The sequence below is a fragment of the Prunus persica genome, chromosome G3 (genome assembly GCF_000346465.2).
Source record: "Prunus persica cultivar Lovell chromosome G3, Prunus_persica_NCBIv2, whole genome shotgun sequence".
NCBI classification, from domain to species: Eukaryota; Viridiplantae; Streptophyta; class Magnoliopsida; order Rosales; family Rosaceae; genus Prunus; species Prunus persica.
In genome coordinates this window covers 26,983,286-27,009,477 of record NC_034011.1, presented here as the reverse complement: position 1 = coordinate 27,009,477, position 26,192 = coordinate 26,983,286, and the positions used below count along the sequence as shown (strand labels likewise).

Sequence of the window (26,192 nt, the reverse complement as noted above, 5' to 3'; positions counted from 1 at the left end):
AGGTTAGCTGTGTGTGGCAGGCACTTACGGAAAATTGAGTCGTCATGAGTCGTGACATGACAACTTAAGTAGTGAGTCCATACCCCATCACGTACGTACTAAAAAATGCTTTCATCCAAACCAAAAACCAAAAGAGACCAAACTGCCTTTTGCCTTTTCTTAAAGTTATAGGCTTATAGCCTCTGTGAAATGTTTTTGGGGCAAGCAAAAGGCCACAGCAACGCAACGCGGTCCTTTTCATCAAACCTGATATACACTATACTCATATATCATTTTTGTACTTTCTATCTAGCTACTGCTAAAATCACGCACATGTCACGACTCCACCAAATCACTTTTCAATGCTCCTTCCAATCATTCTTTTTCTAATATGACTTCACTGATTCTCCTCCATCTTATTTCAAAATGTCTCTCTTTCTTTCCTTATTTAATTACCCTTTTGGATGCAAACCAAACGAAGATGATTGATTATTTGTGAAACCAAGCCAAACCCAAAACCAAACAATCAACACAAGGTGAACTCGACATACTCAGCAATCACTAATCACACCCAACCTAACCCAATTTAATTACCCTTTTGGATGCAAACCAAACGAAGATGATTTGATTATTTGTGAAACCAAGCCAAACCCAAAACCAAACAATCAACACAAGGTGAACTCGACATACTCAGCAATCACTAATCACACCCAACCTAACCCAACCCAAATCCTTATCCTACACTGATCTTACTACTAGATTCTCGGTGGGACAAACACAAACCTCCAAAACGACAAAACAGCGAGAACCCAGGACAACGGACAACCACACCCTTCCACACTTTTTTCACCAACCAATTACCATTGCCATTGGGTCTGCACCAACAGCCCTCCCTCCCTCCTTCCGCTTTGCGTTTCCATAATTAAAACAAAAAACAAAAAAAAACAAAGACTAGTCACTAGCTGACGAATAGTGTTCCTAGCAAACACAAGACAAAAACAATTCACTCTTATAAAAAAGCCTTCGCATACCATCGGCAGCAGCAGGCCACGCCCCACTCCACTCTTTCAAATCTCTAAATACCTCCCCCGGCGAGCAGCCAGCTCAACATAAGCCTACCTCTATTACTTCCATGGCCGCCACCGGAGTTTGTCTTTTTCCCAGCCGCTTGCCCTCCGTTATCCGTCCCGAATTCACGTCATCATCATCATCATCCGGAAAATCAAAGTTCAATCCGATCTCTGTTCCATCTCGGAGGCTAGCCGCCGTCTCCACAGACCACACTCCCACGGTCCTGACCACAGTCAACAACCAAACCGGCGGGTCGTCCGGGAAGGAAGCTCATACGACGACCACGTCAGCTGCTGCAGAGAAGAAGAGGTGGTCTGGTCAGGAGGACCAGGAGGAGTTGGATGCGGAAGAAGAAGAGCAAGAGCGTCTGAGCTTGACGGATTACTTTGAGCAAGCCAAGGATTTCGTCACTTCCAATGGTGGCGGCGTTGGACCGCCTCGCTGGTTCTCTCCCTTACACGACGGCGGGTCCCGCTTGGACAATTCGCCTCTGCTTCTCTTTTTGCCTGGTATTTATATTATATCCCTTCTTTAAAAATAAAAAATAATTAAAAAATAAAAAAGTCTAACTTTTACCTTTCTTTCTCTGCAAATGATTTCCCGGGAAATGCTTTTCTTTTCATCATCATGATTACAAACTTATTAGATATCAAATGCAAAACAGAGCTTTTGCTCAACACTTTATTGGTTTGTTTTATTTTTGGGATTCATTAGCGAAACAATCATTTTGATCTATGATCGCTGCCAAATAAAGTTCAATCATCGGCTTACACGTGTCTAATTAATGCTCAAGCTTCCTTTCCTACTGCGTTATCATATCTTTTTTTGTTTTTGGATTAAAAAAATCAGCTTAAATAAGTGAAGTTTAATTTTCTTTTAAATTATCTTCTTTGCTTTCTTCTTCTGAATGATGCAGGAATTGATGGCACTGGACTTGGGCTTATAAGACATCAACACAAGCTTGGAAAGTAGGAAGTAACTCCAATTAAGTTTATAATAATATTATATATGTTTCCTAAATTTTGACTGCATCCTCCTGTCCTGGTACAAGTTAGAATACAAGTATTTGAATTAAGTACGTAGCCTAAACATATATGCCCTTTTTCACTTGCTGTGTGAAGGATTTTCGATGTCTGGTGCTTGCATATTCCTGCTAAGGATCGCACATCATTTACAGGTTCTTCCTTCTTCTCTTTCTCTATGATATGCCTGTATTGTATGCTGTTACATCTCACCGGTAGTTTCATTTCATGTAGCGTTGATGATATTCTGAATGTTTGCTCTCCTCATATTATTGGTAGCACTCTAATAAAATCACATGAGTGAAATGGTGCACGTTGTTTCTGTTTTCTCGTTGCCAAAATGTTTCTGTTCTTCTATTGCCAAGATGTTCTTGGATAAAAGAGATGATTTCCTCCTATGTAATTTGGTCCTTTTATTCATTTCCATGTGTCAGATCTAGTGAAGCTTGTTGAAAGAACAATTAGGTCAGAGCATCATCACTCACCAACTAGGCCCATATATCTTGTTGGAGAATCTCTTGGAGCATGCCTCGCGCTATCCGTGGCAGCCCTTAACCCTGATATTGACCTTGTTCTAATTTTGGCTAATCCAGGTAACACGCCCCTTCCTCTTAAGTCATTTTAAACCAAAGTTTAAAGATTCAGGGTTTTTGTCGTTTTTACGCCAAGAATTGTTCACATGGACTTTTCTGGTGGAAGTTGAATTTGGAGATTACTTTCTGCTCACAGTAATTCAGTCCTGCACAAGCATGCTGAGAAACGATAAGTCATGGATTAACTGTATTAGGTCCTTTGGATTTTCACTATCTGATCTTATATTGCTTGGCATACTCTATAAAACCAAAGTAAATTAGCTCTAAAACAGAAGGTATTAATTTGATTCTTTTGCTCACTCGGTTTAGCACCTACCTGATGTTCATGTGCAGCTACGTCCTTCGGCAAGTCACAACTTCAACCAATAATACCTGTGCTGCAGGTCATTCCTGACTCACTTCCTATTAGCCTTCCTCATATACTGAGCTCAATGACAGGTCTGTTTTCATTGTTCCGCCTTTTGGTTTTCTTGTTTTACTTGCTTGCCATGCATATTTGTTTCTGGAAATATTTCAATACAAGAATTCAAGATCGTATTAGCTACGCACTATGGGGGCAGGGCGGTAGGTTGAGTCTTGATTTAAAGTGATTTCCATTTGAAAAAGTTGTCTATCAATGTTGTCTCCGATAAATTAACCCTTAGGTTGGGTATAGAGGAACATGTTGAGGTTAAAAGTGATGAGCATCCGCGAGCATGTTCTCCATGAGAAACAAAAAAGAAAAGAGAACTTGTTACTTTTGTTTTTGAGACTAACAAGCTTATTTTTTTCCTGGAGTAAGAATGTGATTCTATCTTATATAAACTTTTATTAGGAACTGATTTGTTATTTGAGTAATCTCTGCTTGTTGCCCCCTTTTACCATTAATTATTGGCTCAAAGTTCCAATGCTTATTACAATAATATTTTGTTGATTATCCTGCTGCTATTTTGCCTGCATTTAGGTGTTCTGGTGGCTAATTTGGAGAAGGGACTTGGACTTCCTCTGCCAGAGACAGTTGAGAAGCTATCACATGATCTTGCTGCGTCAACAACTTATCTCTCTGTAAGACAAGTTTGTTGCGTCAACATTCGATATTTATGATGTTTATAGTGTGTTATTTCAAGGTTATTTTCTGTAGCATTGTATGTTATCATTAATATAATTAATAATATACTGTACTTCGCTTGAAGTCACTTAAAGAGGGTTGGTTGTCTTCGAATCTTTCATGTTGATGCTGCATACTTATATTCTTATGAAGTGTCGTTGAATCTTGTGAGAAAGACTTAATGGTTAAAGTCACAGGTTCTTGCTGATATCTTACCAAGAGAAACACTTCTGTGGAAGCTACAAATGATTAGATCAGCTTCTCCATACGCCAATTCACGTCTCCATGCTGTAAAAGCTCAAACGCTGATACTTTCCAGGTCTATTATTTAATTTTCATTAAATACTTGTGATCTGCTGGTGACACATCTGAGCAGTTTACTGCTTTAGCTTGTCATCTTTCTTGCGTGATGGGGCTAAATTCTTTGTTATTTGCCTATTAGTGGAAAGGATCAGTTGCTACCTAGTCAAGAGGAAGGTGAAAGACTCCAACGCACACTTGCAAATTGTGAGATTCGTATGTTTGAGAACAGCGGCCATTTCCTCTTCTCGGTAGGTGATCTCTATGTGTGTTTGGGTGCATTCTTATTGGTGATTGTATAAGCCCTGATAAAGTAAATGAATTTTCTCTCTGCTACTTTTTCAAGTACGGTAACCAACATCTCCAAGTGTTTGGTCAAGTGTCCTACTTATGAGATACTGGTTTGAGTAATTATCTTGGATAAGCATTAGGGCCTCCCTACAATGGCTAAATTCTCAATGATAAATTGTGTTTTTTATAACCGATTTTTGTGAGTAATAAAGCACCTGAAATTCACTCAAATGGTCATTTTGTAAGTTTTTATTTTGATACATAAATTTGTACTTCCAATCCATGGCAGGAAGATGATTTTGATTTGGTAACTGTCATCAAGGGTACTGGTTTCTACCGTCATTCCAGACACCGAGACTATGTTTCTGATTACATACCACCCACGCGTTCTGAAGTCAAAAACGTAGTTGACTCAAACAGGTGGGTGATATTCCCTTCCCTTTATTCTACTTCTTCAAGCCAACTCCTAATATCTTTATAACAATTTCTGATCACTATCCATTATGCCTAGATGGCTATCCATAGCCACTAGCCCAGTGATGCTCTCAACTTTAGCAGATGGGAAGATCGTGAGGAGCCTAGCTGGGGTTCCTTCAGAGGGTCCTGTATTGTTTGTTGGTTATCACATGTTACTGGGGTTTGAATTGGCTCCCATGGTAACCCAGATGTTTGTAGAAAGAAACATCCATCTGCGAGGAATAGCACATCCAATGATGTTTGTGAAATTGAGAGAAGGAAGGCTACCTGATATATCAAATTATGACACATTAAGAGTTATGGGTGCAGTTCCTGTCTCAGCAAGCAATTTTTACAAACTACTTTCTTCAAAGTGTCATGTCCTACTCTATCCAGGTGGAGTGCGTGAGGCTCTTCACCGGAAGGTAACAAATTTATCGTCTTGTTCAGTTTAGCATATTGTTGTGTGGTGTAATAATCCTTTTTTTGTTTTGTTTTTCTGGGAAGACTAGATAAGCCTAGAGTTCCAAATGCTGTAGTGGATCAATCCCGCAAAACTGAACTTATACTTTTTTCCAGGGGGAAGAATATAAGTTATTCTGGCCAGAACAGTCAGAGTTTGTGAGGATGGCAGCAAGATTTGGAGCCAAAATCGTACCTTTTGGTGCTGTTGGAGAAGATGATATTGCTGATGTAAGGCTACACACCTTGCATTTTATGCCTTTTTGAGAAAGCAATTACAGGCATCAAAATCATGTCTCTTACATGTGCTCTCTGGTTGCCCGCCTTTAATTTCTGATTCACATTTTGCACCACTGGCCTGTCTCGAGTGATCTCTATTCTCTTGTGAATAAGTGATTGCCATATATTGTTGTAAGATTAATGATTGTGTGTTGTTTGTTATCAGCTAGTTTTGGATTATGAAGACCAGATGAAAATCCCTTTCCTTAAGGGATTTATAGAGGAGATAACGGATGAGGCTGCCAAAGTGAGGTAGTACATCTGAGATGTTATTTCTTTTGTTGATTTCCATTTTCTGCATAGATTAATTTTGTCATCTTAATTATAATATGGATGTGATGTTGTGATAACAGAGTTGGGCATGATGGGGAGGTAGGAAACCAAGATGTACACTTTCCAGGAATTATACCAAAAGTTCCTGGCAGGTTCTATTATTATTTTGGGAAACCAATTGAAACACAAGGTATGTACGTAGACGGAAGACACATAAGTGTATACATAGATGTATTTAATTGATGTCTTGAATTGAATTGAATTGATGATGCATGAGGTGTTTGAGTTTGTAATGTAATTATATTGCGAAATTGTGATTGTATTGAAGGGAGGAAGCAGGAATTAAGAGACAGGGAGAAAGCTCATCAAGTGTATTTAGAAGTGAAGTCAGAGGTTGAGAAATGCCTTGCTTATTTGAGGGAGAAGAGAGAAAATGATCCTTACAGAAGTATCTTTTCTCGGCTACAATACCAGGCCACGCATGGCTTTTCATCCCAAGTCGAAATTCCTACTTTTGAACTTTGATACACTGATACACATACACACATCTATATTCTTAGTGCAAGGCACTGGCACTGGCACTGGCAGGCCATGCACATCCTTGTTCTCCATTGCTTGCTACTCAACCTCCTCACTTTTCAACACAGACGACAGTCAGTCACACAACACAGGCCGTTGAAGCAGACGCCAGATTTGAGAAAAAAAACAAAAAATTGAAAAAATTGTACGTGGTTTGGTTTCCTTTCTTTTGTAAAATAGAAATACTTGTGTATTCGGGCCAATTATATTGCAAAAAGTCATTCTTCCTTCCACGTCCTCGCATGTTTTAATGAGCTGGACAATGAAAATACACAAAGGAGATCCATCGTCGAGGGTGAGATTAAGACACTCCTCTCTCAGAGAAAGCAAGCAATTAAAACCAGAGAGGTAGCCAACTTTAAGTCTATTTCAAATTGGGACTGCCAACTCTTTTTTTCCTTTCCCTTTCGGAGGTTTAGGGACTGGGGTATGTGACTGTAACACATTGTAATAAATTTAAAAGATCGGAATATGTAATTGTAAAAATTGAAAAAATAGAGACTAACATGTCTTAAGAGTGTAATAATAAAGTATTAAATTGTAATTAATTCTTAATTTATTTTTATGCGTTGTACTGCAGACTATACTAGTTGTCTGAGTCTGAGTCTGAGTCTGAGTCAATCCCACCAAACGCATCATGTCCGTTCATCTTTACGATAAATCCATCACACATCAAATCTGCAAAGAAAAGAATCAGAAATTATTGGCTTCTTCCAACAGAACAGGATGGCTTTTGACAGACTTATTTAGGCCATGAATCCTTGTGCCCAAAACTATGGGGCTTATTTGAATCCACCACAATCTTTCTTCCCTATTTCATTTACGATCCATGATTCAAAAATTTTATTTTATTTTATTTTATTTATGCCACGAACATGGAATCAAACGCCACCATCCAAACATCGAGAAAAAAAATAAAAGAACCAAATCCCACATATGAATCACGATGAAGCGGTAGACGCAATTAATGTTAATTCAGACAATTAATTGTTCATATTCATGCATGATGCTGTGCATTTTTTCTAATCTTCAGTGATTACCTCCCACTTAGAAAACAAACGAGGAAATCCTATTTATTTATATATATTTTAAAAAGGGAAAATAATGGAAAGTTATGCATGGTTGAATGAAAACTGACGATTGGTCGAAAAACAAGGAACAATATTCTCCCATAACCGTGTCAGCGAGCGGGAGGTAGGAGGAGGGGGAGGAAACGTGGTGTACGGCCCTAACTCTAACCAGGTGGCCCCACCGCCACCACGTACACACTGAACCACCACTGACGAGAGCATAATTGCGTTGGGGTTGGTCGGCCATATACCCATCGTAATCGCGCCGCATACTGCAGTGGGCAGTGGCTTGCTTTGCTCAGAATTCACAGGTGCAATTTCCTAACAACATTTAACACTCCATCTCCATTGGAGGAGGTTTTGCTTGCCCTTGCTACCAAAATTTACATCCATTCATATATGTACAACGCAAATAAGGCAATATACATATACATACATGGCATGACATGCATCCATACATACAGTCCCCAATTTTTCCGCTTTGATAACGTAACCACACACACAGAGATCGGAGCCAGAGACACACAGAGAGTAAAAAACAAATTGAAATCAAGCTCAACGTACAAACAAACTGAGATTAATGCACAAAAGCTGCGAATATGAAAACTAAAAATTGATTCATATATTCATCATGAAATGAGAAATCAAGCTCAACATAAGTCTGAAACTGAACCCTAGCTAGCTAGCTAATTAAATCATGTCTTTTCATCTAATACCATAATTTTACCCAGCTGCTACATATGCTAGCTAGCACAACTTTTCTAAATTTCTGTAGCTAATTTCTCAACCAAAAACAGAAATAAAAGAGACCACTTTTCCATTTTCGAAAGCTTTCAACATCCAAGCTCCAACCACACTCACCCACCCACCAAGATAACAAGTTTTTGAAAAGAGCTTGAAAATAGAAGAAGAGTAGAGAGAGATTGACAGAGATGCAAGGAGTGAGCACCGTACGTTCGTATATATATATATATATATATATATGAGTAGCTGTGAGAGCGGTGACCGTGGATAAACTGATTATAGGCGGAGGGAGAGGTCAAGGCTGTGAGTGTGGTCATGAGGAGCGACGGCATTCTGAGGATGAAGATGATAGTGATGGGTAGGAGGTGCAGGTGAGAGAGGTTGAGGCTGAGGGGGGATACCTTCAGTGGGGCCATGAAGGGGAAGGGGAAGAGGAAGAGGAAGAGAGGAAGTGGAGGAGGCGGTGATGAGGTGGTGGTTGGTGAGGTCGACCCCCCAATAAAAAGGTGGTGGTTGGTTGTCCTGCTGCTGCTGCTGCATAATATTATGCTTCATATCCATGTCCATAAAGAAGCTGCTGCTGTAACTGTTGCTGCTCATGTTGGGTACGGCTGGTGGGTCAAGAAGCCGTGGCTGCTGCTGCTGGTGATTCTGGGCCTGGTGAAATACTTGATATTGATGAGGCGGAAAATGCTGAGTAGGGTCATCATCATGATGCTGAATCTGGTCATGAGGATGATGATGTGGCACATTCAACGGCAAATGATGATGAGAAGGAGGAGGAGGAGGAGGTGGTGGTGGTGGTGGGGCATTCAAGGGCGCATGGTGGTGAGGAGAGTAGGTGGCCCCGGTGGGGTAGCTGCCGCCGGCTACAACTGATCTGCGAGCAGCGGCTCTCTCTCGCTTGTGGGCGTTCTGGTGTCCTCCAAGTGCTTGAGAGGTGTAAAACTGGCGGGAACAATAGCGGCATGGGAACAGGCGATTTGGTCCACCCGATAAGGAAGAACCAGCGTGGCCAGTGGTTGCCTGATGTTGGGACCTTTTATTTGTGGGCACGCCCATGGGTTCTCTTGGTGTTGGTGAAGATGATGGTGATGAGATGATTGGGGATGTTAGGTTCACATGAGAGGAAGAAGAAATATGATGAGGTGGGTTCTTCTGGTCTAGGAAGTCATGATATATCCCTTCGTCTGCCTTCATTGTTGATTCAGCTGATAATATAATTAATTACCAGTTGCAGAGGCAGGCCAGAGTCCGAGAGAGACGGTGGCTACTTGTTGTGAGACAGAGAGAGAAAGAAAGAGAGAGTCTGAGAGAGATGAGGTTTATGGCGAGAGGGCTTTAGGTGTGGCCAGCTAAAGGTATATATATATATATATATATATAGAGAGAGAGAGAGAGAGAGAGAGAGAGAGAGAGGAGTAAGAGAATAAATGCAGACAAGGTGCTGAGGCCATTTGTCTCTAGTGATTACAAAAACTGTTACAGCAGCCAGCAGCAGCAGCTGGGAAGGGATTGGAGGCTACGTCTTTCAGCCAAATGACGGAATTACCCTCCCTGGTACAGATAAGGATGTCATTGCCATTGGCTGCTAGTAAATTTTCCTAAATATTATTCCTTTTTACACACCTCACCTACAAGTAGAAGAATATAATACATTCACGTGTACGGTGTGTATAAGGAAGAAGAAAAAGAAATCAAAATTAGTTTAATGCAACTAAAATAAATACAGAAAAGCGATTTTGCAACTACTATGTTGTAGATAGAAATAAGAGATTGTGCAAAGTGATGGCTGGCTAGGTATATTACTACCAATGCCCAAACTCATCACAATAACTCAACTCAAGTTACACTGAACAAAGCTAGCTACCTACCATTGAAAAGTGTTATGGTTTTTTAAAGCAACAAATCGGAAAGAGATGCAGGTGAAAAGGGCAGAATAGGAAATTAACTAATTAATGAAAATAGTGGGGGAAATAGGAATACACATATATAACTATGTAATGTGGGAAGGAAGAGAATGGAGAATCAAAATGGAGGATGGATGTTGATTGTTTGAATCAAAGGACAACAACTTCAACTCATCAGTGTGAGTCCGGCAGTAGGTACAAGCACCATCAGCATGGGACTGACGACGACTGGGGTATATAGCTAAAGGCTAAGCTATACCTATAATATTAATAGCTTTGCTTAACCCTCAAGGGGACGTCAGTCAGACCCCTCCTAGGCGTCCGTACATCTACGCCCAATGCAAGGTGCCCACGTCTATCTACTGAACTTTTTTTTCTGTCTTTTTTTGGTTTTTCCATTGCTGGAAGTTAAAAAAGCTCGTGAGAGAGATTCTCTCTCTCGTATGATATGCATATATGTAATCAAATTCCAAATGCAACACACACACACACGTACATACATATATTTGTATATTTATTACCAATGGGAAGGGCCTCGTCAACTAATGTGATGGTTGAGAGCGAGTGACGTGTTTAATGTGTACGGCGTTGTACCTCAGGCTCCAACCAGCCCTCCCAGAGTCCCAGTGAAGAAGAGGCTAGGCTAGGCTAAGCTAATTTTAATTTGATTAGTTATTTAATTTCTAACCCTAAACCCAAAATGTTGTTCTTCCTCAATGAGTTTAGGATCTCATTCATAACCCCCTTTCCCCTCTAATATATAATGATGGGATGGGAAGTCTGTTTTCGTCACTTCCCAAACATGCCAATTGCAGCAGCGCAGATAGCTGCCTGCCTGCCACTTATACCAATACAATACGTACAGACTACACTCTCTGTCTCTGTCTCTGTGGGCTTAATCTTTCCAGGTGTCATGCTGCCAATAGTCCTTCATTTTAACCATGTACAATCAATCCATAATCACAAATTCACTCAGATGTGCACTTTTTTTTTTACACTTCACAGACGAAACCCAACGACATCAAATTATACCAAAAAGAAGAAAGAACCCAACGTCAAATCAAGAGTGTAAACCTAGGAGATTTTAAAATGGGAATTAGTTTCCTCAAACTCAAACCACTAGAATTCGCTGAAATCCTACTAAGTACTAACTGATGATGACATTACGCTTCTCTATCTCTATCTCTATCTCTATCAAAGAGAGGAACAAAGGAAGGGCACAAATGGAAAATCACACAAATTTATATACACCCAAGTTCCAACCAACAAAACGCTATAAACAGAAATTGCTCAGGCACATACCCACAACAACTCGATCTTGCTTTGCTATCTGTCTCTACCTATATATAAAATAAGCGTAATGCCCGGCCCAGCCTTCACTCCTAAGTCGATTTCATTCATTCTTACTAGTTGCTAACTAGATCCATCACCACCAACAGTTCACAAACAATGAAGGCTAAACGAAATTGAACCCAATTCAACCTTTATTTTTAATCTGTACAAGGTAGAACTTACACAGGGTTAATGCCATTTGAGATGAAATGACCAACGAAACATAGGCGAGAATATGTACACACAAGGCAGATAACTAAATAAATAAATAAAAAAGGATAATGAAAAGATATTTTGTGAGCTCAATTAGACGTTTCAGTTGATGACAAAGTATTTCGGATCATCTGGGAAATGGTATTCCACGTTCAACTGCCATTAAACAACCAAAGAAAAGACAGCCTAGTTAGCTCAGGCAACATAGACCGCAACACAATAGAGAGATAGAGAGATGCATGACCAACTATAAATATTTACACTTACCTTCCCCTCATCAGCATCTGAGTGGCGTTGGGGGAACACAACCCTCAAGTCATTGTATAAGTAGAATCTGCGCTCCCCATCCATGTCTAATCCCGTTCTTTCTGGTGTAGATAGGGGATCTGATTTGCATCTCTGAACCGACCTAGAACATTTTTTAGGAAAAGGGCATATGAAACGGAGATGAAGTGCATAGCGAAGACCACCATTACTATTTTGATTTACCCTCGAACAACCATGTACTTGTTTGCTGTCAGTTTCATGGCAGCCATCAACCCAGTTGCGCTCCTTCCCATTACTGCTCGGGTACTCATCATCATTAAAGCTCTTCTCAACAATGAATGAACGAGTGCACACCCTTCCTGTTTTAGGGGACAACTTGGACATATCCCCCTCATCGATTGAATCCACTAAATCAGAGCACTCACTTCTAATTTCGGTTTTCTGATCTACAGATCTTGTTCTTTGCACAACGTCTACTCCAGCTGGATTCTTTAATTCCGTCTTGTCTATGACTTTTGCATGCAAATCAGTCTTCCCTTGTTTTGACTGTGTAGAAGTTGGGCTACATGAAGCTAAGGTGACCTTCTGGCGCAAGAAGGTCTACTTTGATGTGAACAGATATGAAAAGATATTGAACAAAATGAACAATTAATTAGCCACAGGAACATGGTATATCATAAGCAACATAACAAACATAATTTTGAAGTCCATAACTTTCCCATTCATCGCATTTATAACAACCAAAATCTTTTGAAAAGCTAACCAATAACTGCAGCTTAAAGATGATATCATTTGAAAGTTGAGATTTACTTTTAAGCATGCACGGCATAAAGTTAGACAAATATATCTCCATATATGTGTATTTATGAATGGATTTAAAGTGAGATTCTAGACAATGATCATCAACTTAAGTTCTAAGTTGCACAGTTGTTCCATTTGGATGTACGACCAAAACTCTCTGCTATAAAATACTATGATCTCATAGTAAATTTTTCAAAAAATTGCATTTAACACAAAATTTGCTAGTGTTATCAATATGGTGGCAACAAGATACTGTAAGGGGAGTAAAGCTGACCACATGCAACTTACTTTGGTACCAGCTGGCATGTCACTTAAATCATAGTTGCAAAGGAAAGTATGAATAGGTGTCTTCTCTGGATTGCTTAGAACCTGCATAAAGCAAGTACAGAGAGATAAATTTAATGACTAACAAAAATTGCCGATCGCAATGTAACATGCTACACAAAGTGAGCGATTTCAACAAATTTTGAAAGAGAAGAAACAAAATACCAGTTGTATACGGCCCTTCACAGGAATGCGCAGGCGGCTTGTGACAATCTGTGAACCATCATTGCTAAGGCCTCGTTTCAGCTTTTGTCCTCCACTCCTATTCAACGCAGAATTTCCCGCAAGGTGTATGGATGCACAATACAATAAATAGCAGTCTCCTTCTACACTAGTTACTGAAAAAGGAAGCTTCTGTGATTGTGGAGAAAAGTTTCCCCCAGTGATGCTTAGTACAGCCAGAAAACCGTCGATTCTCTACATAGTATAAGATTCCAGCAGTTATAACATTGCAATAATGAACAATGCACAGGATTACTTACACAACAGAAATATTCACACTAACCTGGCTGGGTTTCCCTGATAAGAATCGACCAGACAGTAGAGATTCTTCGAATGAACCAACCAGGGATCTCCGAACAGGAAGTCCACTCAAACTTCTAACAAATCTCATGCATTGGGACCCTTGGGACAAAGAATAACTTACGCCAGTACCATTTTCTAGAGACGATGGATGGAAGTCCTTCTGAAAAATATCAACATCTTCAAATAATTTACTAGCAATCCTAAACTCCCCTACTTCAGGGGAAAATAGAATGTCTGGATCAGACTTGTCAAGTGTTTGTTTTACATTCCTTAAGGTTGAATGACAATCCTCCAACTCTTTATTAGCAGTCCTGCAGCCCCCTACGGTTTTAAATCTTTCAGACAACTTGGGGCCAAGAGGTGATAACGAATGCGAAGGCGAGATCACTTCTCGTGGTGATATGAATATTGCCCCACTCTGGGCTTTTGCATTAGTCAACTCTCTCAAAAGTCTGGGTGAAGATGAATAACTATTATGAGGTAGGGGATCCTTGTTTTCCAGCAAAGGGCCATCAGTGAAAATAACGGATTCCATGCTACTAATATCATGTGGCATGTTCTTCTGCTCCAAACAACTAGATAGAGACCAAGTTGGCATTGTAAAGTGATTTTTGCTCCCAACATTTGCTTTCTTATAATCATGTGCAATAGATGCACAGAAATTTTCACTCACAGTGGGAGAATTTGTTCGAGAATTTCTGCAACCAATGTCTAAATGGTCACCATTAAACTGATCTGGAAAAAGCATACCAGTCAATGGTGACAACAACCGCTTCCTGACTAGTGATCCACTGTTCACAACATCATTAGTTGTAACATTAACTGCAGAAGAAGAGTGAACATGACCAGATAAAACACCCTTGGAGCCATCATTTAGAGAACTTGTTCCACTTGATTCAAATCCTACAATCCTAGAAGCAGGGGTCTGAATATTCCGCCCATTTTTCGGAGTGATCTGACCAGATTTATCAACAGAACCAATTGTCAAACCATGAACATTGTTGGTAACTTCTGTGGTCCTTCTCAAACTAAATGAATCATCAGGGAACCTTGAAAATTCCAGAGAGGCTCTTGTCTGGTAATCTCCTAAAGAGGAGCATAATGGATTTCCCCCCATTCGACTTGCAGTCCCGCCATGCATCCCATCCATATCACAGGTGCTCATACTAGAAAACCGAGGTGGGCTTTGTAAAAACGAGCCCAGAGATGCAGCTGGTACTTCCTCAGAAGTTCCAGTTGAGGGAACTTGAGGCAATCCCATGTCCAATTTTCACAGGAACTAATTCCTAACTCTTTTATTTTTATTTTGTTTTCTTTTTAGGATGGGGGTTGAGGGAATAGTATCAGATCAGTTCATCAACTAACAGAGCTGTTATTTCTAATCCAACAAAAAAAAAAAAGTGAAAATCCAACTTCTTATGCCATCAGTATAACTGAGACACACCTAAATTTCTCCCTTCAATTGAAAATATAACTGCTCTGCCGAAGCAACTACTAGGTACCTACCAAAGGCAGCCAGAATTCAAACATTTGAGTTACCACTCTCTCCAAAGACATATTGAAGCGCATTGAAGTACTGTGAAGATCACGAGTAGCACAGATCTTCAGACCTCCAAACCAGCAAGAAATGAAACTCATATAATTCATGATTTCCTAAAGAATCAGTACCTACGCCTGAAACAATATTAACATGAATTAGTTTTTAAACATAAACCTTTTCGAAAATGACGAACATGAGAAAAATATGAGTTTACATTGATCAAAAGTTGAGCCAATTGATTCCAGCAATTCCAATAGATCAAATGTACATACACAACAATATACAAACACTTATCGCATAGCAAATTTTGTGTAGTCGATCTAAGACATATTAAACAAGCGTCCAAGCATAATCAACCATTGATCCGAGGAAGAAGTATAAGTGGTATAGAAGAGGTTTACTAGAAAACAAGTATCAATGAGAAAGTACAGAAGGGGTTACTTGGTAGGGCTCACATTCAGCCCATCCCCTCCTGCATCATCCACTTGGAAGCAACTTAGACTATGATTTTGGACCAAGAGCAAGAGTAAACAAAATCTAAGCAGAAGGAAACCAAGTCTGGCATAATGGAAGCTTATGATCATATAGGATTGTGAAAAGCAGACAGACAAGGTCATTTGACTCATTTTACTAATAACATATTCTTATAAACAAGGCAGATAGGTGATGAAGATAAAACCAGAATCCGATAGAACAACGATTATGAGTAGACGCACCAAGAAAAGCTGTGATCAAACAATCGAGCAGATGAATCATCTCAAAAAATCTTCCATGCAAACTGATGAGAAATCAGATCCTATAATGAATAGCAGCGATGATGATGTTAATGTTTGTGAACAGGGATGTGGTTGAAAAAGAAGAAAAAGAAAGAGGAAGAGGTAGGGTTTGGTAGGGAGCGCGAGAGAGGATTGAAGAAAAGGATTGAAGGGGTTGGAGTTTGCGGTTGTAGGCAGACAGAGTCTGAGAGAGGGAGAGAGGCCCAGTTTATAATCCCAAAATACGAGCGTCATCACCATTTCCATTTCCATTTCTTTTTCTCGGCTGTAATTTTCAAAACCAATTAATATTAAAACACGCATATATAATCCATCCGCACCATTGCGCTTGCTCTCATCTCTCTCTAATCTCTCCCTCTCTCTCTACTCCTCCTTTTTTAAGTTTTTTTCTTTATTTTTATTTTTTGTAACTTTACCACGCTTTCAGCCCCTTCTCTCCCTCACTGTTTTAAAAAATCTTTACCTGCCTTTCACTTTTTTTGTCCTTCGGGCGGGACCACCACCAGCGAGAGTATTTTGTTTTTGTATTTGTATTTGTCTAGCTTAGCGAGTGTCCTTCGGAGAAAAACTTCCCTATCTCCGTTTTTTGTTTTATTGTTCATTTTTCTCATTATTTTCTTTCTTTCACTCAACAAAATAATTACTTAAAAATCACATTGCTTATCTTTTTTCTTTTTTTTTTTGTATCTTAAAAAATGACTATTTTGATTTCAGATCTCCAAATCAATGGGGATTCAGTTTCTTGATCCGCGAGATGCATGTCTTTTTATTTTTTTTGAACAATTTTTTGATAAAAAGGCTATCGAATGAATAATTAAAAGATAAGATTTCAAATTTGTGAATTTCGGGTAATTAACGAGTTACAAGCCGGAACATTACGTTATCACAAGAATCCATCAATTAGTTTCGTTATCATATTCAATTGATTTGCTTGAGATAATTACCCATAAATCCACAGTTAAAAGCGGCCTACAAAGCCATAGCATAGCATGTTTGCCTTATCTTCAATGTGAAGGCCCATCCCATTAAGTTCCCTTTATCATTCAAGTAAGTCAAAAAGAATACACCAAATGGGAAGGAAAAAAATACCATTGAATGGGTCCAATAGAGTAGATACACGGTACACCATTAATATCATTTTTCTCTCTTTTTTTTTTTTCTTAATTTTTTTTTTATTTGGCTTCGAAAGAAAGGTGTACTTTATCATCATCGTGTTCGGAGATATTATCAATTTGACAAAGTAATAAATAAAGAGCATTCAAATTCAATGGCAACAATCATTTCGCATGGAGGGCAATTTACAATCAAATATTATATAAAAGCTTCTGCTCCAAGCTTAACGTGGCAACCAATTCACGTTGACACATGTAAACTAAGTCTACTCAATTATTCAGTACCTCATCCCACTTGTCCTGTCTCGTTCTCTGCTAATTCAATTGTTTTTTCCTTCCAGTTTCAGAAAAGACGAGAAAAGCTGTTTTACGTACACCAATGTATCAATGTATCAATGTATCAGTACACCAAATTCTAATCCACTGTGCAGCCTACACAAGGCATGCACAAAACCTCAGCCTGCAATCCGCAAATTAAGGGTTGGAGAAGTGTTTCCAAGTGATGAAAATGCCGCCCTATACCATCTCGAACGTTAAAAAGGTCTTGCTGCTGCTTCCATCATCTTCTTTACTCTAGTCAATTTTTCTATCTCCTTGAGAACCTGAATTCACAGAGAGCAAAAAATCCAAGGGCTTGTCTCCTTAAATTAGTTTGCTTCATTTTTCAGATAATCCTATGCATATCAAAACTAGCCTCCTTACCTCCAAAGCCATGTCTTCAGTGGTTACATCACCGAAGTCATCATAACTTAATTTACACGCTAGTTCTGCTAGGACAAAACAATGGTTAGAACCATTGAGGAAACATAATTGAGTACATTAAGAACAAGAAAAGGTCACGGAGATATACTTTCAACGGAAATCGTTGCATCAGCTGTTTCATATCCACCTCTGACTTCTTCATTTGAAGTACTTAGGTGAGTCAAAACCTGGTTATCATACATCAAAAGTGTCAATTATCAGGAAGATGCAGCTACGCAACAGGGGTTTCTTTCCTCCCCCCACGCAATTAAATTAAATGGTATAGTCAATTTACTTTCCTTCTGAGGACAAAGAAGCAGGTTGTATACAGTTATAATTTTGAGGAGGAAGAGTTGACCTCTGGATAAGATGCTGAAGCAGATAGGTTGAACGCAGGAAGCTGACTTTGATCTTCGATCACCCCCCTCGCAACCAAGTCTACAGGTATATCAATCCATATGGAGATCCCATATCTCAGAAGAGCCCTACATATGTTCTGAAGTGAGTCAAAATTGCACAGCTAGCATTAACCACGATAAATATATCAATAATAATATCAGCAAAGAGTTCTTTGATAATCCTACAGATTAGCTGAACTCTGAACCGCACCATCTCCAGCACAAACCACCAATCGACCCATGGATGATAATTGCTTCAATACTTCAGTCTGCAGAAACATGTCAATTTAGATATACATAAAACGAACCAAATAATCTGCATCGATAAGTCAGCAATCCAATTTTCAGAATATGTTTCATGAGAGCTGTAGTGTTGGCTTCAGGCAGCTTCGTCAGCCACAGATACTTTGTTTACTTGGAGTAATAACAAGTGAACTTCTATTCAAAGTATGGCGGGAGAAAACAACAAATATGTCGAAAACTATCACCTCAGACTCATGAAAACCATTCTTATCAGTCTCCCTTAGAGATTTGGCAGCAGATTCACCGCCAGCAGCTTCCTCAACCAAACTATCACTGGTTATAGAAGAACACAAATTACAGGTTCAGCTGATACATCTAGAGCAAAGAAGCTTATCCTGATCTTTAAAATATATAGCATATATAGGTACCTGTCAAAGTAATAATACCGTAACACATTGGCTAGGAGTTTCCCCAAACTAGTTTTTATGGAGCTCTTCATGCCTTTCCGCCAAAAAGGAGAGGATATGTGTAAGTACAGACTGGATCATCACAAGATTTGAGTATTGAATGCTTTACAATACAAAGCATTAAGTAATGCTTACCCACAAGAAATATGGAAGTTCCTTTGAGTTCGGGGGATATATCCATTGCCTTCTTCTGAATTAAAACTGAACAGTTACAATCAGCACTTTAAACCAGAAGCAAATTAATTAGTTTTGAAAATTCAACCAGCCTAGAATAATAGTCAACCCGTGATCATCATAAAACACGAGCGAATCCATGAAGCCCCTTTTGGTTTTCATAGAAAGTTGAAAGAAAGAGAAAAAGGGAAACCCAAATTTTAGCCCTGTTAATTGGCATGGGTTTCCATGTCTTGTCAAATCTTATTGTTTCCAAGAGAATGAGAGATCTCACCTTCAATGCAACAGAGGGGTCAGCTACAGAAACCTTGGTTGCTGAACCTTTAAACAAGACGAAGTCAGAAAAGAGATGAGTCGTGAGTGTCAGGATTTGAAAAAGGATCGCAGTAGAAATTAATATCAAGTAATTACAAATCAAATCAAACTGACCAAGGCCAGAACAGAAGCAATTATCAAACACTTGGCATGCGTGAAAGCAAAAAATCATAAATTTATGGAAAGATGGAGAATCTAAGAAAAATTATATAAAAGAAAGGGTAAGAGAAGAACTGACTGGAATTGCTGCCATCGGAGGCAGAGCATGACGCTGCGACGGGTTTTCGGAAGTGGGTGCGAGATATAATGGGAATTGAGGAGGTCTTTGTTATCTCACGTCGGCTTGAGAAACTCGAAGCCACCACTTGAGATTGAAAGTGGAGGAAGGGATTTTGGAATGGGAGCTTAGAGCAAGAGGAATGGAGGAGGGTCCTTGTTATCTCCATGGCTCACTGTCACTGGCTTTGCTTATTTCACCGCTTGCTTCCTTCCTCGGTGGTACACTCAGGAGACTCAGAAGGGAAGGGAAGGGATTATAAAACGTTGAGTTGTTAACGACTTAAACAGTCATGTAACTGTCAAAAACTGTCATTTCCTTATCCCCCGAGGAGACTGAGAAGATGACACGTTGGTTTTAAACATCTCAAAAAACGACGCCGTCTCCTTACTCATAACGCTAGAAGTCGACGACCGTCAGGTGCAAACCACGTACGTTTGAAATGGGCTAGATTAAGATTGGGCCGACTTATAAAGTCCATTCTAGTTCATTTAAAATAATAATAAAAAACATTCTTGGAGATCAAACCAACGATCAACACACGGCACTGGTGATTTGTCATGGGATGGGAGATGTAACAAAATTCTTCATTTGAAGACATATATGATACATCGTGAAGACACAATTTCCGTAGAGTTTAGTTCTCATCATAAGCAACAACAAAGGGTAAAGGAAAAGGTTGAGATGAGAAACTAAACAATACACCCAACCAACATATTTACAAACCCGTACTCTGTACCTAACATGAAACCAATGAGACCCAAAACAATCTTAAGGGCAAACCTAAAAAATTCACTGCTTCACCCAATCTTTATGATATCAGCTCCCACCTGCATCCACTGAAGATGTTCAAAATTAGAATTACCAAAAATGATCAATTGGCTGTGATGGTGAAGATGAAGGACTGAACTGTTCCCACATCCGACACCCATCATATATACACGGCCATGCAGGAGCAATTTAATTCTAAGAAAAACAAGGGAACACCAACTGGTGAGGAAATACTGAAAATGGCATGCTCACCTCGGATGGGACTAGAGTGCGAGGCCACTTCAGAAACAGTTGATACTTGTTTCAGGTTTGATAGGGAAATTGGCGTCAACGGAGGTGAAGCACCTTCTTCAGCCTTGCCTGGAACTTGAGGAGACTCCAAATGTCTTGCTACATGCAACGCCATTGCTCTTTGATTGCTTGAAGGTATGGAGAAGCTTCTAGGGACAACCAATGGTGGAGGAGTTGGAAGAGGTGATGCCATGTTTGATGTCACTGAAGGGATTTTATTAGGCACGTTAAGTTCTTGATTTCTCAAGACCAAGGGAGCAGAGTGACCAACAAATCCAGAAGACTTTGTTGGTTTCACACCAAAACTACCTGGGGGTCTAGGAAGCTCATGAAGCTCACTTATCTTGGGTGAAGAAACAAGGGGAGGTGAAGCACTTGGGGATACTTTTGGAGATGAAGGTTGGGGATTTGGTAAACGAGACAGCATTCCAGAAACTAGTTGAGGTAGTTCACTTGATGCAATGGGACCACTAGCATATAACACAGGCTTTGTCGTTGATGACTTACTAGTTATTGGACCAGAGAAAGCATGTCTCTTAATCTTTTTGGTATCAGATGCATTAAACGTATCAAGCTGTGGAAGTGTAAGTCCCTCCAGCGGAGGAGGTAGTTGGGTGGAGGTATTATTACTGTTGCTCTCTTTTTGTACCAACTGAGCTTTTAAGAAAGTCTGTCCTGACAGGTTATCATCACCAGAATCCTTTTCTTCCAATGGGGAAGAGTGCCATAAGTTGTGGGTTCGTCCACTTGGCCTTGTGACTGGAACCGTGCTGCTTGTTCTTGAGGAAATCAAACCCTTTGCATCAATAGGAGTGGGCAGCACATATGTATTAGACTTCCGTGTAGTTGATGCTTGCAGTTGTCTAGCTTTTTCAGCTGGATCAAACTTCTTCTCTGCAAAAATTGGGGCCGAGTGGCTGCCAATTCTTGGTTCTCTACTCGAGACCCTCAGATCCCATTGATTTTTATCCAGATTTATCTGCTAGGAAAAAAAAATTATGAATACAATATTTAAAATTCAGGGACTAACATTCATGCTTTTGAAGTTTGGTTTCAAATCTACCAATCAAAAGACAATGAAATCATACATCTGCGTGTTCCACTCTTGAAGCTTGAGGAGACAAAAGTCCCACTTCATCAACCTGAAAAATAAGCCAGCAGATCATAAGAACAAAATACAACATGACAACGAAATTCAAATCACCACAAAGGTTCACAACATGCGCACTAAGTCTAACAACAATTGAAACCACCACCAGCAGTGGCACTTGCTTTGACTGAACGACCAAGCTGATTAATAGTTGGGTGGATTTAGGTAGGTTACAATTTAACATTTTAAACAGAGATGGTATAGCGCCTCGTCAATTAACACAAATTGCTAATTACATTAGACACTCACCTCCATTGAATTCCTTGATGCAGAGGTGATATCAATCCCCTGCTTGCTTGATCTGTAGTTAAAACTCAATTCTCCATCTTCATTAGAATCGTTGCTATTCTCACCATTATCCTCGCCGTTATCCTCACCATCATCCCCACCATCATCTTCAAGTCCACTGAATTGATATTCAATATGTTGCTCCTCTGTAATAAATCTAACATGCGGCTCAACAGCCTCAAGTGATTTAAGTCCTTTCCGGAAGAAATTCAACTGATTCAAAGAACAAATAAAGAACAAGAATGCTAACTTTGCATCAAACTAACAAAAGAACGTGAGGTATTGAAGTTTTAATGTTGGTTCGACAGATAAAGAAAACCTGAGCAGCATGGTGACGAGTTGCCTGTGTTAGAAGACTTCGGGCCTGTCCTTGCTTTAGAGACTTCAATCGGAAAACACATAATGTAGCCTCCTCGTCATATTCATCATGAGCCACTTGCAATTGCTGCAAAGAAAAATGTTCACCCTTCCCACGTTTTGACCTTCCTTTTTCTTTCTGTTGTGCCACCATGTATTCATACACATCTCTGAAGATTATGCAACAAACCAAATTCAGAAGAAATTCACTTCAATTAAGTAAAAATAGTTAAAAGAGAACGGAATAGACCTTTTTTCGTCGCATTGTCGTTTCATTTCCTGCATCAGATAACAAGAAAGGACAATTAGTGATACACAAGCAAAGGAAATGAGACCTCGACAAAGGGAACACCTCTAAGGTTCAAAAAGGTAGGTGTGGTTTGCATTGAACGTTTAAAGCCTACATCTTCACGATATGATTACAGGTTACAGTTTTCAAAAAACTAATTGCCAAGCCTGCACCTAGGACATGGCATATTATTCTCAGACTTGTGTTTTTTTTTTCCTTTTTTTTGGCATGCCTAACCTATTATTCTCAGACTGCTGTTAAATGGTGCCTTATGTGCTAGTAAAATAAGTAAGGATTTTTCTTTTATTAAAAAAGGGTAACGATTTTGTGCAAGTGTGAATGCCACAGGCACTGGAAATTCCTTCTGATTTGTAATACAGCTAGAGCACCTAATAATCAAATTACAGCAGAAACCTCTAGGATAGAAACATGTATAATAGCTGCAGGCGATTAAGGTTTTATTGAAAAACCATCTGGTAAGGTAATCAGTAAATAAGAGAATCCACAAGAGCAAACCTCGACTGTTCGAAGTTCATTGAGAAGAGACTCTGATGGGTTTGTAATTGTCAAAAATATATGAGAGCGCTGCAGTAAAGAAAACAATTAGTTAACGCTAGGTTAAGGTGAAGGTATTGCAATGAAAGAAAATTATTTTAATAAATGGCATGCTGTGCGCAAAACAACAGTAGGAACTCACATAGCTATCAACAAGTTTTTGAAGTTCAAACTGCACCTTCCCAAGCATCAGAAAAACTTTGCCTGCATTTCAATTAAAGTACAAGGCATATGTAATTTAAAATCCTCAAAATCCAAATTCATGATAATACAAATATTTGGTGTTCGACTCCAGAAAATTATTTTGCTTCTGATAACCTTAGCTATGGGGTAATAAAAAGAAGACTGATGGTTTACCCACCTCCTTCTCACAGAAAAAACAAAACAAAACCAGGGTCATATACTTTGATTGACTTACCACTCTCTTCATCATCGTGCAATGCAGTTTTCTCCAGTAGACAAGCACCCATTTCACGCAGTGACTCTGAGAACTCTGAAAGTGCAGATCAAGTCAAATGGAAGCAATCTGTATTTATACGGACTCAAGAGTATATGGCATCCAATTGATCATCTTAAAGTTAAATCTCATAAAGTTATCATTTGGAATTCCAATAAGTTCATATGATTTGCAAATACACCCAAGAATTCAGCACTAGCCATTTTTGTTTTCATCTCCTCAGAGAATATCCAACCATTTTAGAATAAGCTCTCAAATTTGCAACGATTGGTAGTTGAATATGATATTAGCTAAGAAGCTGACCCTATTAGTGCGTTCTTGGACGAGTAAGGCATGAATTTTCTTCTTATCAAGCTTTCATGTGGGAGTGATAATATGTCAAAAGTGGTGTGTCATGTACGAAGATATAACTTTTTGTTATTGTGAAACACAATTTGCAGATGAAGTCAACAAACTTGGACACACCAAATTTCCTTTATTGAAAAAAATGTGATATCTAACTAAAAGATTAAAAACTAATGTACAAATGAAATTAAGCAGAGTAGTTACCATATGCGCTGTTCGCTGTAGCAGCAGCTGCAGAAAGTAAGCCATCATAGCAATTTCTCATATCTTGCATGTCCTGCAAAAATGTACAAATCAAAAGAGTAATACCTTATCAACTAAATTGATAAGAATCCCGTAATTAACAGTACTGTTTACCAACTACAACAAAGTTACAAACGTTCTTTTTGAACTCTTTAGTTAAGTTAAAAATATAAAGTTTCCGGATCCATAAGTCCTTCAAAATCATATCCGGCGTGCCAAGTAGTTCAATTCACAGTCAAATTAATTATCTGTCTGTTTACTGAGGCGAAGATCCAGTATTTTTCAAGAGCCCTAATAAAGTTCAAAGCATCGATTTTTTTTCAATTCCGGAATGAAAACTATATGAAGTTATTTTTCTCAAATAAACATAGAAAGGTCCAAATTCGCTTTTGAAGCTCGAGGAGTATTCAGCTTAGTCAAAGTTCCTAAGACAACACCTTAGACATAACAAGCAAAGTTCGAGCACAGTGCAAAACTTGAAATTAATTGACAAGAAAAAGAAAAAGAGTACCTGAGCAGCCTGAGCGAGCTCATCGACCTGAGCCAAAGGTTGAACGTCTCTCTTATCTTTGGCATCGTTTCTGTGCAGTTCGAATCTCCGAAGCATACCAAGCGAAGACTTCATTTCCTTAAAACCCTATCGCAATGACCGAAACAAAGACTCAGAGCGACTCAGAGTGTCGAAAATCAAATCCTTTCTTGTCTCCCTGGAATTCAAAGACGCTCGGCTCCAAATCTACGAAACGAGGACTGAGATTAATTCGAAAGCTTCCACGACATTGAAAAAGGAGAAGACGAAGGAGAAAGAGGTAAGAGCTTGGTGGATCATTCAAAACGACTCGTAGCAGATCAACGAAGAAAGAGAGAGAAACCGAGAAAGATAGGTGAGGAAATGAAATGAGAAAACAAGAAGAAAATGAGCAAAGGGGGAAAATGGGATCATTCCCACGTCATTTACCAAAGTGAAAAAGCGCGCACTGACAAAGCGACACGTATCCTGATGGGCAATTCGGTAATCTGAGTGCTCGAGGGAGTAGCTTCAAGCATTGGCGAAATGCTTCCATGAAACACGAATAGCACTATCTTATTATTCTGATTGATAAGAGTTGTAACACACATGAAAATACTTTTACATAACATAATATTATTAGTCGAGAATGGCAAAAAGTTGCAACTAAGTTTTCTCCGAGCATTGGGTCGTGGCATTGGAGGGGGAAAAATATAGCAGGCGTCTATCTAGGGGAGGAGATCTGCTGGAGTATAACGTGGCGACGAAACAGTGGCTGCTGAAAATGACATTGAAGAAGCGGATGACGGTCAAAGTCAGATATTGCTGACAAGGAAGAAGCGGTTCTAGAACGAAAACTATCTTACTTTGACCAAGCCGGTGGGTGGGTCAGATCCACACACCTCCACTGATCTGAAATTATCTGTTTTGGCCCCGACTTTGGTTGAAATCCCTTGCAAGACAAGGAGCAGAGGTAAATAATAATGTAGTTAATTTGGGTTCCAGCGTACTCTAAAATCTAATTAGTAGAATTGTATTATATTATTGACCACAACTTGGAGATGAGAGAGGTAGTAGGGTTTCCATTACTCACATGTCTAATTAATTTCATCTTTGTGTTGTGAAACATGTAAATTATTATATAACGAGTAATAAATAAGCAAATAATTATATTTCATGCATAATTAATTGTAAAACAAAGGTCACTTACAATATGGGTTTAGTTAATCCCTCTTATTTATACGAAGCAACGGGATATTGTGATAAATTCCATCACACACACACACACATATATATATATATATAGATGAAGGCTTG

The 26,192-nt window shown here is 39.2% G+C and overlaps 4 protein-coding genes across 8 annotated transcripts; 1 reads left to right on the top strand and 3 right to left on the bottom strand.

Moving 5' to 3' along the window:
• Positions 911-6,625, top strand: LOC18782762 (acyltransferase-like protein At3g26840, chloroplastic). The gene is made up of 14 exons (XM_007215569.2): positions 911-1,559; positions 1,967-2,018; positions 2,172-2,227; positions 2,507-2,665; positions 2,999-3,103; positions 3,609-3,709; positions 3,950-4,071; positions 4,195-4,303; positions 4,633-4,763; positions 4,855-5,224; positions 5,379-5,492; positions 5,707-5,792; positions 5,894-6,003; positions 6,142-6,625. The coding sequence occupies exons 1-14, from the start codon at positions 1,112-1,114 to the stop codon at positions 6,336-6,338; spliced, it is 2,160 nt and encodes a 719-aa protein (XP_007215631.2). The 5' UTR covers positions 911-1,111; the 3' UTR covers positions 6,339-6,625.
• On the bottom strand, positions 11,574-16,529 carry LOC18782420. Of its 2 annotated transcripts, none has more exons than XM_007214921.2 (6): positions 15,835-16,529; positions 13,559-15,252; positions 13,219-13,470; positions 13,018-13,098; positions 11,929-12,528; positions 11,574-11,817 (listed from the first exon to the last, which is right to left on the bottom strand). In XM_007214921.2, the coding sequence occupies exons 2-6, from the start codon at positions 14,837-14,839 to the stop codon at positions 11,764-11,766; spliced, it is 2,268 nt and encodes a 755-aa protein (XP_007214983.1). In that variant the 5' UTR covers positions 14,840-15,252; positions 15,835-16,529; the 3' UTR covers positions 11,574-11,763. The 2 variants fall into 2 exon arrangements, with proteins under 2 accessions (XP_007214983.1, XP_020415369.1); XM_020559780.1 differs by lacking the exon at positions 15,835-16,529 and adding an exon at positions 15,333-15,813.
• LOC18783639 (probable inactive shikimate kinase like 1, chloroplastic) lies at positions 17,126-20,103 on the bottom strand. Of its 2 annotated transcripts, none has more exons than XM_007215689.2 (10): positions 19,583-20,103; positions 19,304-19,350; positions 18,991-19,045; positions 18,817-18,889; positions 18,634-18,721; positions 18,332-18,414; positions 18,106-18,232; positions 17,857-17,935; positions 17,709-17,773; positions 17,126-17,608 (listed from the first exon to the last, which is right to left on the bottom strand). In XM_007215689.2, the coding sequence occupies exons 1-10, from the start codon at positions 19,788-19,790 to the stop codon at positions 17,540-17,542; spliced, it is 894 nt and encodes a 297-aa protein (XP_007215751.1). In that variant the 5' UTR covers positions 19,791-20,103; the 3' UTR covers positions 17,126-17,539. The 2 variants fall into 2 exon arrangements, with proteins under 2 accessions (XP_007215751.1, XP_020414965.1); XM_020559376.1 differs by having other exon boundaries at positions 19,304-19,344.
• LOC18783176 (uncharacterized protein At2g33490) lies at positions 20,187-25,554 on the bottom strand. Of its 3 annotated transcripts, XM_020559374.1 has the most exons (12): positions 25,326-25,554; positions 24,879-25,103; positions 24,329-24,401; positions 23,741-23,815; positions 23,465-23,526; positions 23,284-23,352; positions 22,729-22,757; positions 22,441-22,648; positions 22,083-22,334; positions 21,772-21,825; positions 20,645-21,662; positions 20,187-20,460 (listed from the first exon to the last, which is right to left on the bottom strand). In XM_020559374.1, the coding sequence occupies exons 2-12, from the start codon at positions 24,990-24,992 to the stop codon at positions 20,441-20,443; spliced, it is 1,974 nt and encodes a 657-aa protein (XP_020414963.1). In that variant the 5' UTR covers positions 24,993-25,103; positions 25,326-25,554; the 3' UTR covers positions 20,187-20,440. The 3 variants fall into 3 exon arrangements, with proteins under 3 accessions (XP_020414963.1, XP_007216996.1, XP_020414964.1); XM_007216934.2 differs by having other exon boundaries at positions 24,879-25,331; XM_020559375.1 differs by lacking the exon at positions 25,326-25,554 and having other exon boundaries at positions 20,197-20,451; positions 24,879-25,293.

Excerpts from the sequence above, each read along its gene's own strand:
- LOC18782762 (XM_007215569.2), top strand. The coding sequence starts at position 1,112 with ATGGCCGCCACCGGAGTTTGTCTTTTTCCCAGCCGCTTGCCCTCCGTT. Across the intron at positions 1,560-1,966 it reads TCTGCTTCTCTTTTTGCCTG|GAATTGATGGCACTGGACTT; the intron begins GTATTTATATTA and ends TGAATGATGCAG. Across the intron at positions 4,764-4,854 it reads AACGTAGTTGACTCAAACAG|ATGGCTATCCATAGCCACTA; the intron begins GTGGGTGATATT and ends CATTATGCCTAG.
- LOC18782420 (XM_007214921.2), bottom strand. The coding sequence starts at position 14,839 with ATGGGATTGCCTCAAGTTCCCTCAACTGGAACTTCTGAGGAAGTACCA. Across the intron at positions 13,099-13,218 it reads TGAAGGGCCGTATACAACTG|GTTCTAAGCAATCCAGAGAA; the intron begins GTATTTTGTTTC and ends TGCTTTATGCAG. Across the intron at positions 12,529-13,017 it reads ACATGCCAGCTGGTACCAAA|ACCTTCTTGCGCCAGAAGGT; the intron begins GTAAGTTGCATG and ends ACATCAAAGTAG.
- LOC18783639 (XM_007215689.2), bottom strand. The coding sequence starts at position 19,790 with ATGGAGATAACAAGGACCCTCCTCCATTCCTCTTGCTCTAAGCTCCCA. Across the intron at positions 19,351-19,582 it reads CTCCGATGGCAGCAATTCCA|GTTCAGCAACCAAGGTTTCT; the intron begins GTCAGTTCTTCT and ends TCTTGTTTAAAG. Across the intron at positions 19,046-19,303 it reads ACCCCTCTGTTGCATTGAAG|AAGAAGGCAATGGATATATC; the intron begins GTGAGATCTCTC and ends GTTTTAATTCAG.
- LOC18783176 (XM_020559374.1), bottom strand. The coding sequence starts at position 24,992 with ATGAAGTCTTCGCTTGGTATGCTTCGGAGATTCGAACTGCACAGAAAC. Across the intron at positions 23,353-23,464 it reads AAAAACTTGTTGATAGCTAT|CGCTCTCATATATTTTTGAC; the intron begins GTGAGTTCCTAC and ends TCTTTACTGCAG. Across the intron at positions 22,758-23,283 it reads ATGAACTTCGAACAGTCGAG|GAAATGAAACGACAATGCGA; the intron begins GTTTGCTCTTGT and ends TATCTGATGCAG.